Below are 13,066 nucleotides of genomic sequence, written 5' to 3'. Positions count from 1 at the left end.
CGAGTATCCTTCAGTAATAGTAATAAATCACACAGCAATAGTACTTTCATGTAGTTGTAAAAAGCATGAAAAAATATTAAGTAATCCAAAGTAATCAGAATACGTTACTCTCACTGAGTAACGTAAAGGAATACGTTACAAAATACATTTTAGGGCATGTATTCTGTAATCTGTAGTGGAATACAGTTTAAAAGTAACCTTCCCAACACTGCCTATAAACACACTTATTTACCACCGAGTAAAATAATAAATGACACAAAATAAACACATACCAGCAGCGATGGGAGGCTTCAGGAAGATAATCCGCAGGTGATAACATGAGTAACACCAATCAACAAAAGTACAGCCAATTCAGGCTGAGGAAGTCGCAACATGTCCTCCTACCTGTAACACCCAGGGAAGTCAGGTGACCGAAAGGCCGCATGCGGATAACAACAGGTGAGCGATTCAGGGACACTCAGATGGCAGCTACTATTTATAGCAGAGCCATCTAATATGATTGGTTAGTAGTTGGATTACAAACAAAAGTACTGCATACAGTATTCATTCTGCTACACAGAGAAGTAATGCTGAAGAGCATATCCACTCTGGAAAGTATGCAACAGGTGGAGGTTCCCACACTCGCTTATGAGGTCGGTCAGTTCACAGAGATGAATATGAAAACTGTTTAATATGCTGTAGGCTACAAACAACAAAAGAAGAGAGAGGTCAAATATACTAAAACGGTCTGATTTGGGGGTGAACCAGAGCTCTGCATTTTTGCAGTGAGAGGACGGTGGTTCTGAGCCTCTTTGTCTTTGACAGCAATGTCCTCTCCTCAGGCTTCTACCCGACAACAGGGTGACTACAGGGAGGAAATTCTGTTGAATGTTTTGTTGTTTATTCAATTTGTTCACTGCAGGGGAGTAAACGAGATGAATCAATGCTGCACAGTGAGACCAGCAATTTATTTCATATCAGCAAGTTTTCTAATTATATGTCTTGGTATAAGATACACTGCTGTAATATGCAGACTCTACTTCATCATTCCTGGTACAGAAAGCTTATGTTAGTCTTTTGAAATGTAAGCAGTGAACTTCCTCAGGAAATAACTGATGTCCAAGTCTCTTTTGTCCCAAATTTGTGTGTATAAACAGAGTAAACAGCAGTTCTGGTTCCTTTCTTCATGCTTAAACAGTGATAAAAATGATAAAGTCCAGTTCTGTAAACAGTTGCAGACTGCTGAGCAGAACGTCACAACCAGAAAACGACAAGTGAAACATGCATATCTTACTCTTCAGAGAAGCAAACCTGAGAAAATGTCTTTTTCACCACCTAGTGCTGATCTTTTTTTTTTTTCTTCCAGTATATATGAATAAAATGCAAGGTTTTTCCCCACCCTAGTTCTATTTTTCTTAAATGAACCTTATGGGAAGGTTCAATGTCTGCTCGCTCCCATATGCTGCCAAATAAATCTAAGCTTTATCCACTTTCCCACGCTGTCAAGCTGCTTGTGTCATCGCTGGGCTAGTCATCTTCTCTCTGCCTTTTCCCGGCCAATCAACATTCGTGTCACGTACTTAAAATCTCACTGCGCATCTGTCTTTCTCCTTCGCAGACTCCTTTGTGGAGTGAAGGGCTATTGTAAAATTGCTAAAATCAATGTCAAATATAGATTCGATTCTTTCATTGCTTGCTCAAAATTTGCCCAAAACTTTTATTTGAGGCAATTTAATATTTCATTTTTCATGTTTTATTAAAAAGAAACTGGCAGGCACAAATTCACTATATGGGACTCAAACACAGAGTTTGTATACTTGATGTTTTGTGCTGATTAATAAAGTGTCTTGCATGCAAATGCTCCAAATTAAAGAGATGGTCCTCACCTGCATCCATCAGTTAGAGGAAGAGAGGGCATCAAGATTACCGCATCCATTACTGATGAACATTTTCACTGTAGCTCTCTTTTAAAATGATCATATATGTATTTAAATGACTTCTGAATATATGTTTAGTTTTGACCAATACAATCTGTTGATTGTTTCTTCACTTTCTGTGTATAACTTCAGTTACCTAAAAGTATTAAGACAGTAATTTGGTTTAGATTTTCACAGGTCAGATTCGGGTTGCCTGCATTATACACTGGGCTGCCATGGCAAACTATATGCTGTAGTTGTCATGGTCCTCCGGCCATGACTCAGTGACTTTGTGTTTATGTTCTTTATTGTTATTATTCTCTTTATTATTCATGGGCTGTTTTGGGATGGTTTGTGTTTTGGGATTTTAGGTACTGGGTTCTGAGTTTGTGCTCCCTCTATTGGTCCCTGGTGTTAGTGTTCCCCTGTCTCGTCAGGTTAATCAGGTCCAGCTGTGTCTCCCACCTGTGTGTGATTTCCCAGTGTCTCTCTGTGTACTTATAGTGTGTGTTTGCCTCTGTTCCTCGTCGCGTCGTCTGTGTTCATACCCTGTGAAATCCCCTGCGTGCTCTCCCTGCTGTTCTCCCTGCTGTTCTCCCTTCATGTTCATGTTCATGTTCATGTTCATGTTCATGTTCATGTTCATGTTCATGTTCATGTTCAGGTTTGCCACTCCTTTGTGTAGTTTCACTCAGTTTAGTTCATCCGTAGTTCTGTTTCGCCATCTCCACTTTATGTTTGATATTGTCAATAAATCGCCTTCACATCTGAGTAAGTGCTGCATTTGAGTCCTCCTTTCCACTCTTCACACGGCCGCTGCCCCGGACCGTGACAGTAGTGACATTTCTCCTCCTTCAGTGATTGGTCGCCAACAGCTTTGAAAGTCAAAGCTGCAAAGCATTTGTTAAAGATTAATTAAGATTCTTCAAATCAAGCACTTTTTTAAACCTGGACAACGGTGTGTGGCTTGCTCTTTGTCTTGCAAAAGAATGCTAAAAATCCCAATTTGGGGCGTTAAAAATATAAAAAGAATCTTTAATGCAACATCTATAATCTCTCCCAAGACAGATACAGTCGACTGTTTTTTCTTTTTCTAATTTCCTCTCATAACAAGTTCAACACAGGACCCACAAAAAATGCTTAAAGGTGCAACAAATGTCAAATGTTGAACTATATTTGTTAATAATTAGGCATGTTCTATGCTTTCTATTGTTAGCTAGTTCATTTACATATCTTTGGACTCCAGTCACAACTCTATCTGTGAACACTTGGTCATTATTATAGTCCATGGTTAGACCAACGAAGAAAACTAAAAACAAAGAGAAAAAACTGAATCTGCACAGAACTCTTAAGCACTGTAGTTAATATGTAATGAAAACTATCATCACAGAGAGAAGTGAACAAATAACGACAGAGGTGAAACTACTTCCCATGCGACAATGTTAGGGTGGATCATTAGATGGCAGTATTTCCCCACGATTTTAACTATTGCTCCAAGAGACATGACAAATATTCTTTTGGGCTTTTAAGTAAACATTTCAATCTGTAAAGTCTTTATATTCTTTTGGAGATGACATTTCCTGCACACATTTAATTTGTGTAGAATTAGAGCACAGTAACCAAGTCAAGATTGGAATTTGTACTTTTATTGTTTGATGAAATAATGTGATCTTTTCCCCAGTAACCCTTGTTAGAGTCCTAAAAGACATAAATATTAAATCTATAGTTAGAAAAAACATCTACTTTATCTATCAATCAATGATTCAATCAATCAATGAATCAATCTTTATTGACAGACTTTTCGTCTATAAAAGGATCATACCCTTTTTTTAAAAATTCATAACCACAACTCCATTACAGTATGGAGATTTGTTCTATTAGTACTGTTAGTATGTTAAAATTGCGTTTGTGCTCCATTTACACTCACACTTACGCTTGAATGTTTTTCTTTGAGTAATTCACATCAAACACCCACATCCACTTTATCTTTTTTTAACCGTTTTTACTTTTTTTTTTTTTAATAATGAATTATGATGAGGTACCCAGTTTACCCAACAGAAATAAATACTAATTTGATGACGCACTTGAGCAAGTCAAAGTCTCGATACCTCTCGGTAGCAGTGATGGTGGCAGCTCTATGTGTTTCAGGTCTGCACGCTAGCCACGCCCCCTGCCTGATGCGTTCCTGCTGACTGAAAGCACATGACCAAGCGTGTTTACACCTGCAGTCTTTAGTCAGGCGCTAACGTCAACTGTGACACGGATACGCAAGCCTGTTTTTTAAACCAAGATAAGACTTGACCGTGGGGTGAGAGATTATTGTTTGGCAGACCCTCGGCTGGTAAGTTAGCCATATTAGAAAGGCCGCTGTTTTGCTTCAATAAGAAGGCTAGTAGCTCTTCCGTAGCAGCAGCTGCTGCTAGGTTAGCACACTAATGACTCTTGAGTAGGTTGCGACAGCAGCATCACCACCAAAGCAGGTAAAAGCTAAAGCTTTAACAGTTCACTCATGTATAAGTGGCTTCACTTCAGGCACTCTACTTAGCTTAGCCCACACGGTGTGTTTGCTTGCAATGTCATCGTTCTTTATGGTATAATCAACGTAAAATTACAATAAATGACTGAACGAGCTAGCAACGATTCAGTTGTTGGTTATGTTAACCCTTTAGCACAGCAGGTGTGGCGGACTGATAAAAAGTTAAGTCCTATTGACCGGATAGTGGCAGTTTTTGGTTGAATACAGCCTTAAACTCATTAATAGGTGTTAGCGTGTCTCAGTGTGAACTTGTCACAGAGGTCACAATCAACTGTCTGCTCTCAGGTAGCTTCCCGCAGGTTCCCTGTGTCTACATGAGTTGTTGTAATCAGAGGTTAAACTGAGATTTGGCAGGTGAAGGCACAAAGATTGGCTGCAGCAGGGCCAAATAATTACTGTGAGTTAGAAGTAAGTTACATAAAAATGTGTTCTGTGATGTCCAGTAGATGTTTCTTTGTCTGCAGATTGTGATCAGCTGAACTGCCATGCTACTCCGATATTCCCTGCTCTTTATGGATTTAACCACCTGAATTCAACAAGATATAAGCAGATGTTAAGACAGTAAAAGGTAGACTTCGGTGAATGAGTCTAATCAGCATCAACTTAATCACCTTAAATATAAACTCATGTAACCCATTAGCAGTACCCAAGATATATTCAGTTCAACTAATTCTCTGTAAACTTGATAACAATACTGCAAACTAACCAGTGTAGCATGCAGTAAACTGCCTACTGCCATATTTTCATGTAAGCATTTGCAAAATATTAGGCAAAAACATAATTCAGCAACACATCATGCATAATCCAGTATCTGATTTAAAACTCAGAGACTGCTCAGCATGTGAAAATCCCATTCTTTAAAAATAAATAACTCATCTTTCTGGCATCTTTCTCCAAATGTCAGTGATGCATGTTAACATTTTTTCCTCTCCCTGGGGAAAAAAAAAAGCAACTGACCATTTAGCTCACGGATGTATTTTGCAACACACTGCACGGATATAGTTTGTGCATTTGTTGATATTTGTTGAGCTGTTTTAAAGTTACTTTTTACAATACTTCCCCATTAAAAATCATTTCTTACCTCTTCTGTGGCACTAACTAGATGCAGACTACCGTGAAACCTTATTTAAATCAGCACCATTAATTGCATCACAGGGATGAAAAGGAAAAAGGGATGTGTTTAAGGTGTAAATGAACCATGGGATGTCATTGTTTTCTTATTATTGAGCAAGTGTCTCCATGCCATCACTGGAAGCAAGCACAACTCACTCAATAGTAAGATGCACTAACCTCTCTATCAGATGTAATTAATCATTAACTGAAGGCGGTGGGATGCTATTTCAGATTGTTCCCCACTTTAACCCCTGGTTGTCATGTTTTTGCATACATTACTGCACATATTTGATAAAGGAACATCCATACTGGCATGGTAGTATGAACATTTTAAATGATTTTGGTTGCTCCCAAGTCAAAACAGCAGTTTATTTCCAATGAAAAAATGGCAATATTAAGAACAGTATTAACTGTAAATACTGTATACTGTCTTTGGTAGCTCTAGCCTATCTGTATCCCAGGAGAAACAACCCCTCTTTGGCCTCCGGCTCCAGGAAGCCAGAGCTCCTTGCTGTCCAACATGGATGAGACGGATGTTGAACGTGAGTCTCTTCCCTTCCCTACTGAAGGCTAAGCCACATGTATTTGACATTGGTCAATTCAGCTTTCTGAAATGTTGTCCATCCACTTATGTTTACTCCTTTTCTGCTCCGATATGCTTCTGAGGTTGTGTTTTCCTTTCAGAGGTGACCCTGGCTCTTCTTGATGCAGCCACCGATAAAGACTCAGAAGTCCAGGAACAAGTCAGGAAGTCTATTTTGACTCTGGGAAAACAGCAGCCAGACCGAGTGTTGGCCATGTGTCAGGACTACCTCCTGAAACACCCTAAGGTAACAACCCAGAAGAGTGAGAGTCCTTAGGAAGACGAAAGTCAGCCATAATTACGTAACTAAGAAAACAACTGCAAAGTCGTTTAATGTTTAAAAGCAATATGGACTGTTAAATCTATTTTGAGCCTGTTTTTCTGCATTTTTTTCCCACACACAGATGCAGAGACTTTTGATACCGTTGTAGCCACTGACTTCATTCACTTCATTAGTTGGCTTTTTTTAATTTAGATGGTGTAAAATGTTCTTAGTGATATATTCTTTGCTCATCTAAAGGCAGTCCCTGGCATTCAGCAGAAAACAGAGTCATGCTGTTATGTTTCAGATTAACTGCTCCTGTAGCATTTTAATTTCCTGTTTCACTCCATTGTGTTCCTGTTCTCCTTTATGTTAATGACCTTGTCAGTGAGGCTGATACTGTTTTCATCTTATTAATCCGTCAGTATCATCATGCTAAAATGTGCTTAGGGAGACATATACTATAACAGAAACTACCACAAAGGCTATTTTGGAAGCTCTGCCTTTCTATGGACAGATTTTGACAACAAGGTAACACAGCTTTGGGAGATGCAGTCATCAGATTTTACGCTTGTACTGACATCAAAATGAAGGCTGATTTCTGTGTGGTCGGAGAGCTTATTGGCATAGTGACTGATGTTATTCCATCGCAGACCAGCCTGTGGTCCTCTTTTTTTTTTTTTCTTTTTTTTTTTCCATGCTTTTATATCGCCTCTTCATATCTTCCTCTTCTTCATCTCATCTTTCTTCTGTAGCTGGTGGTGAGCCACAGAGTTGTGATTCTTCGGACTATTGAGCTGATTGTTAGCTGCAGGATAGAGGAGATCAGTCCTTCCAGGATAAAGAGTATTATCTCCCTGGCCTCAGATGAAATGACTCGATCAAAGGTAAATTATTTATGTTTGTGAAGGTTCTCAGTCGCCCAGGTCATTGTAGTCTAAGGAGCTTGGAAAGAAAAGCATCTGGACTTCTTTAAGTGGACCTTTCACCTCTCATCCGAGAAGCTTCTTCAGTTCTTCTTCTTTAGAGCTAAAGAAGCTGAGAGCTGTAACGTCTTCAAGAAACTTAAAGAAGTCCAGATGTTTTTCTTTCTAAGCTCCTTTGACAAAGGTAGAATATTTACTTTTAATCATTGATTTTTGTGTTTTTTAAGAGTGTGGACATTACATGATTGAGTTTTGATTAAGATATCTTAAAAGCCTTAGTCATACAGTTTTGTGTGGCCCCTTTCTTACATCCTCTTCATTGTTGTTCTGCCATCATGGTTGATTCAGGAGGTCATCCCAGACTGGCAGCAGGCAGCCAGTAATATCTTGGTCGCGGTGGGTAATAAGCACATCAATGACATCATGGAGGAGATACTAAGCAAGTTCCAGCCAGGGGTCCTGCCTCACTTCTTTGTAGTTCAAACACTGGCCAACCTCTCTGATTCAAATGGTAAGGACATTTTTACTGGCGTACATGAAAGGAAAAATGTGCAGTCTGTCTTTAAGGAAGCCCACATGCAGGCCAGGTTAGGATTTTGGCTGAGAAGAAAGGAATTGAGTGGTTGCTGAGAAAAGCTGAACCTGTTAAACCTGTCCAGTAAGAGCACTTGCAGGTCAAAGATTTTGCACAACACCAGGATTTTTTTCTTTCTCTCTGTTTTTTTAGGAGCACTCTGATTACGAATGATTAGGGCTCATTTTTTTCCACTAAGTATGGAGTCATACTGGCACCAGTAAGATATTTTTCAAAACTTCTGAGCTGATGTGTACTTTTCTAATGGATTAGTAAAACTTATTTAGAGCCCTGAACTTCAGTGTCTGTGCTCAGAGTATGGCAGCTACCAAAGTAGCATGTCAGGTAGTTAAACAGAGTTTGTCAGTCTTTAAAGGGCCTTTAAAGTGCGGCTGACGTTACTCATCCTACATTTGAATTTGAGCATGTGTTTTATGGCATGAATGAAGTTGTTGTTGTTTTTTTTCTCCCCAAACTCCATAAAATGAAATCTGGAATAACTTAAAAGAAAAATAATCAGAGTTGTCTGAACTACTCATGTCTGAGTGTCACTTATTGTGGTAACAGCCAAATAACTGATAGACAAATCCATTTGAATTATTGTATAAAAATTTGTCTCATAGTGCAAAAATAATGCCAATGTATGTCTCACTGCTTTTATAGAGGAAGAGGGAAATGTAAGCGTGCCATAAATGTGTAATCTGTTCTGTTCTCTAGTTTATGGCATGGTGCCGTTTCTGAATGCTATTCTGGGAACCATGTTACCCATGCTGAGCATGGCAAAACAGGACAACATAAAGTGGGTCTTCTCTTCTGGTAAGAACCACCTGACCTGTTTTCCAGTGGTTTCTTAGATTTTGACTGAACAAACCAAACAAAAAGTGCAGCTTCACGATGTTCACGTGTTTGCTTTGCCTGCTCTTTACAGTCACACGGCTTTTCTGTTTCCTGTTTTGTTGTTTTTTCTCTCCCTGCAGCTCTGTCTCATTTCAGCGACAGTATCTTGGAGTACCTGGCCAACTTAGATAAGGCTCCAGATCCTTCAGTCAGAAAAGACACGTTCTCCAGTGACATCTATGCTGCTTTTGAAATCCTCTTTAATAACTGGTTACAAAGCAGAGAGCCCAAGGTAGGTTGATCGTGCAAGATGATATGAAATGCAGTGGACTATACAACTGAAAAACCACCTACATTTTGCAAGAAGTCATGGGTTGAGGCATTGTTGAAGGAAGCTGAATCATTAAGGAAGCAGAAGTAAGCCATCCAAAGCTGCAATGACAAATAAAAAAATAAATGATAAAAGCTAAATTAATTTTCTCACAGAGAGAACACTTGGTGTAATTTACTCTCCTATCCTGGAGAGACACTGTTTTATTGGGAAATTCCAAAAAAAATGTTTTTTGAGTTTTCTGGAAGGTGCAATCTGTTTTAGTCAACAAAAGAGAGTCACAAAACTCAACTAGAAGAGGGTGACATCTTTACTTTTTGTACTGACTCTATATTAATCTGTGTTACTGAGCCGAACAATTAAACCATTTGTTGCACAATTGGGAAGATACAACTGTTTATTAGAAGAGTATTTAGTTAAATTATCTCAGAAAGAGGCTTTTTCTGGGAACTAATATTTATTCAATCACAGGTTATTGATGTGAAGGTCATTCTTATTACACATAATATGTCCAAGTACTCACCTAATCTCTGTCATCTCTATCACCTCATATTCTGACTTTTCTTTGTATCTGTTTGGCTTCCAGTTGAGGCTGACAGTGGCTGAGGCGGTGGGATCAATGTGTCATCTGATGGCCAGCGATAAACTGGAGGAACAGATTCCCAGACTTGTTCCTGCCATCCTGTCCCTGTACAAGAAAAACAACGAGCACTACATCATTAGCAAGGTGGGCACAGTGTGATGCATCAGTGTAGGGATTGTTTATTATGGGTTTTTGTAGAAAGTATAATTTATGTAAGGAAATGGAGGACCATCACTCTCTGAGCATCTCTAAACTCTGTCCTGGCTTTAAGTAGAAGTGCATCTTAAACTGAGTCTGAGCCTTTGCGTGAGTGTACCTGTTTTGGTTTTCTAAACAGAGTCTGTGCCAAGTCCTAGATGCATCTGTCAACATGGGCAGCAGGGTGCTGGAGGCACAACTGGAAGCTCTGCTCTTTGCACTGCACCAACAGGTACACTTTAAGTGCATTTCTTTGCTTCTTTGCATGGTAATAAATTGGTATCATTGATCGTGTAGTGTATTGATGAGAAACAAATGGTTAGAAGAATTGTGTCTCAGTATTTCTGTTTGGTGCTGAACTACTTATGGTATTGAAAGCACAAATCTGTGAATGAATGGACTGGGTTAATTCTTGCGAATTGCTCACCTGTGCTGCTTTTCTTAGTTGATGAATCAAATGACCGTAACTGTTACTGAGGTCACACATTTTCACATCCTTATGACTCAGCTGACACTTGGCCTGATGCCTGCGTGTTGCAAAATTTCACCTCAACTACGTAATGTGATGTGATGGCATAATGTTACAGCAGCAGTGTCTGTTACAGTTCCTTTTGTAATTTTTTTCCCCTCCATTTTATATATGTAATATTTAACGGTGCTTAAAAGCACATGTTGCTGTTAAGAATGTGTTCCTACAACATTTTCAGTTCTTATTTTCAGCTGAGAAGTGTACCCGAAGTGGGAAAGTGGTGGCACATGAAGCTTTTCAAAAACAATAAACACATGTGACTTTGTGCTGTAAAAACAGACCATGTGTCATTAGCTCAGACTGTTAATTTTTTTTTATTATGGTTTTCAAAAATGCACTGGTCCATGCAAAAATGAACTCATGTTAATATTCTCCCATTCTTCAGCAGCAGGAGAACACATCATCCCTATATATGATACAGCTGCAGGAGAGCGTTTATACAAATGTTTTATTGCCTTTAGCTGCTTGATTTGCACACTGACTTGTAGATTATGAGCAGAGTCCTTGTTATGTAAAATTATATCAGTCCCATTTTTAATCTACAAATGCAGTGATTCGTATTAGGTAGATATACATTTCCTGGCTGTCACTGATCCAAACACACATCTGCACCCATGACACCCGAAGCCACAGAAACCAAATTAGAAAACTGTATTTTATCCATGCTGAATAACACATACGCTGTTATTATCACAGCTGTTTTAATACAAGGGATAAAGGTAATGGTAAAAATATTATTTAGAATAATGCGACATGTAGCACAATTGTGTTATAGTGAGCCATTTTTAATGACATCTAAAATAATCGAATCTACCGTGACCATTATTTTCCTGATGTAACTAAAAGTCACCAGAATAGACACCATGATGCTCTTCCCTTGTTTCTACCAGGTGTCTGCCCCTGTTGACTACAGTAACCCTCCTACTGTCAAGAACCACAATGAGGTCCTGCGCTGCTTCAGTTTGATTGGTACTAATTTTACTTTTATTTTTCTTCTTATGTTGATGTTGAGTGCAAAGTGACAGCTGAATGTTGTCCGGTCAAGCTTTTCTATCTGGTTTAGCTCTGGAGAGTCACAAGAGCAGTAATGAGATGTGCATTAGCGTGTTAGACCCAGTTTCCACCACAGGATAATTGCATTAACTGTGGCAGTTTGTGGACTGCTCTTATCCTCTGTCTTGCTTTGCTTGCCTTTTTTTGACCTGATTATTACATCTGTGTCAATTTATGCATTTCACATTTAAATGTATTTTTTTATTTTTTTTTTAAACTTCTAATTCTCTCCCTTTAGCGAACTCTTTCCCAGATCGCCTGGTTATGTTTGTTCTTCAGAAGTTGGAGAACAGTAATGAGAGAAGCAGGATGGGCTCCTTGGCTGTCCTCCGTCACCTCATCAACTCCTCCAGTAAGGAAATACAATAACAGCTCCAAGCATGACACACACTATTCCCTGATCACACACTTGCCTGTTTTACGGCACACAGACATTTCAAGACAAGTAAGAAGCAAATTGTTCAGTTTACCTCAATCACGTGATAGTATTTATGTATCTATGTGTGCATAGAAGTGTTGATTCATTTGATTATTTAAGACTTTGCCTTTATTAGTACCTGTGCATTACAGCTTCTACTATGGAGAGCAAGAAGCTGCTGATTCTGGCCAGCATCAGACAGCCGATGGCTGACCACAGCAACAAGGTAACACACGCGCGCGCACACACACACACACACACACACACACACACACACACACACACACACACACACACACACACACACACACACACACCTTTTTATTTTATTTTTTTTGACTATCATGCTGTTAGATGGATGAACATATTCTTCTTGTGTTTTACTCTTTTCCTTAAGCTTTTAGTTGTTTAGACAATGATGTCATTGTTTCCCAGGTGAAGAAGCGTGTGGTCCAAGTGATCAGTGCCATGGCTCATCACGGCTACTTGGAGTTAGAGGGAGGAGAGTTACTGGTTCGATTCATAGTTCAACATTGTGCTTTACCTGACACGTATCAGGTACAACTCCTTTTGTGTTCATTTCCCCCTTTTTTTTCCTGATTTGTATGGAAGTTCTCTGTTAGTTGCATTTTCAGTGCTGTATGTGTGTGTGTTAGTATGGTGGCTTTTTGTTGTATATATGTACACCATGTACAAAATGGTAACAGTAAAAACAAATATCATTTTCTGTTTTCTATGTGATTAAAATCTAAGGTGCAAACATGAATGATGACATGCAAACAAGCCCATTAATGCCCAGACATTCATAATCATTCACAATTCATAATTCACAAATTAGCTTTAATACTTTATCTTAAAGTCTATAAGATTAATGAACTATATGGAGCTGAAAATGACAGATTCTGCAGATGTGAAACATCAGTCCTCTCACAGATAACCTGAGGACTTTAGCACCCCAGATTAAGGAAGAACTGTACAGAAGGCCCAGCGAAGATGTTTTTAAGTAAAATATGTATTACTACCTGTGCCCTTTTCTGTGTGTCTTCAGCGGAGTCAGAGGCCCACAGATCCAGAGGAGGTAACTAATGAGTCACTCAGGTCAATGTGTGACAACACCCTTCATCTCCTCACTACCACTGTTGGACGACTAGCCGATGTATGTACCCTTTCTACCAGTCTGATCTGATAAATATTGTGTATATATATTAACATGTGTTGTTCAGGAAAC

General features: G+C 39.0%; 1 protein-coding gene across 1 annotated transcript in view; it reads left to right on the top strand.

The window, feature by feature from the left end:
* The first annotated feature begins 4,080 nt into the window (after window positions 1–4,080).
* The window catches only part of mroh1 (maestro heat-like repeat family member 1), a 24,450-nt gene continuing 15,464 nt past the window's right edge, over window positions 4,081–13,066 (top strand). The window contains exons 1-14 of the mRNA XM_013913369.1: window positions 4,081–4,236; window positions 5,984–6,086; window positions 6,229–6,374; window positions 7,145–7,276; window positions 7,664–7,826; window positions 8,607–8,705; window positions 8,867–9,018; window positions 9,644–9,784; window positions 9,978–10,070; window positions 11,258–11,336; window positions 11,659–11,772; window positions 11,991–12,064; window positions 12,274–12,396; window positions 12,887–12,994. Of these exons, the coding sequence (XP_013768823.1) occupies window positions 6,065–6,086; window positions 6,229–6,374; window positions 7,145–7,276; window positions 7,664–7,826; window positions 8,607–8,705; window positions 8,867–9,018; window positions 9,644–9,784; window positions 9,978–10,070; window positions 11,258–11,336; window positions 11,659–11,772; window positions 11,991–12,064; window positions 12,274–12,396; window positions 12,887–12,994 (1,446 nt within the window). The 5' untranslated portion in view covers window positions 4,081–4,236; window positions 5,984–6,064. The remainder of the gene's footprint in view (window positions 4,237–5,983; window positions 6,087–6,228; window positions 6,375–7,144; window positions 7,277–7,663; window positions 7,827–8,606; window positions 8,706–8,866; window positions 9,019–9,643; window positions 9,785–9,977; window positions 10,071–11,257; window positions 11,337–11,658; window positions 11,773–11,990; window positions 12,065–12,273; window positions 12,397–12,886; window positions 12,995–13,066) is intronic.

This window comes from Pundamilia nyererei, unplaced genomic scaffold (assembly GCF_000239375.1).
Source record: "Pundamilia nyererei isolate P.nyererei 1_Seehausen unplaced genomic scaffold, PunNye1.0 scaffold00128, whole genome shotgun sequence".
Taxonomy (NCBI): Eukaryota; Metazoa; Chordata; class Actinopteri; order Cichliformes; family Cichlidae; genus Pundamilia; species Pundamilia nyererei.
Note: the sequence above shows the minus strand (reverse complement) of the source record. Positions and strands in the feature narration are given on the sequence as shown.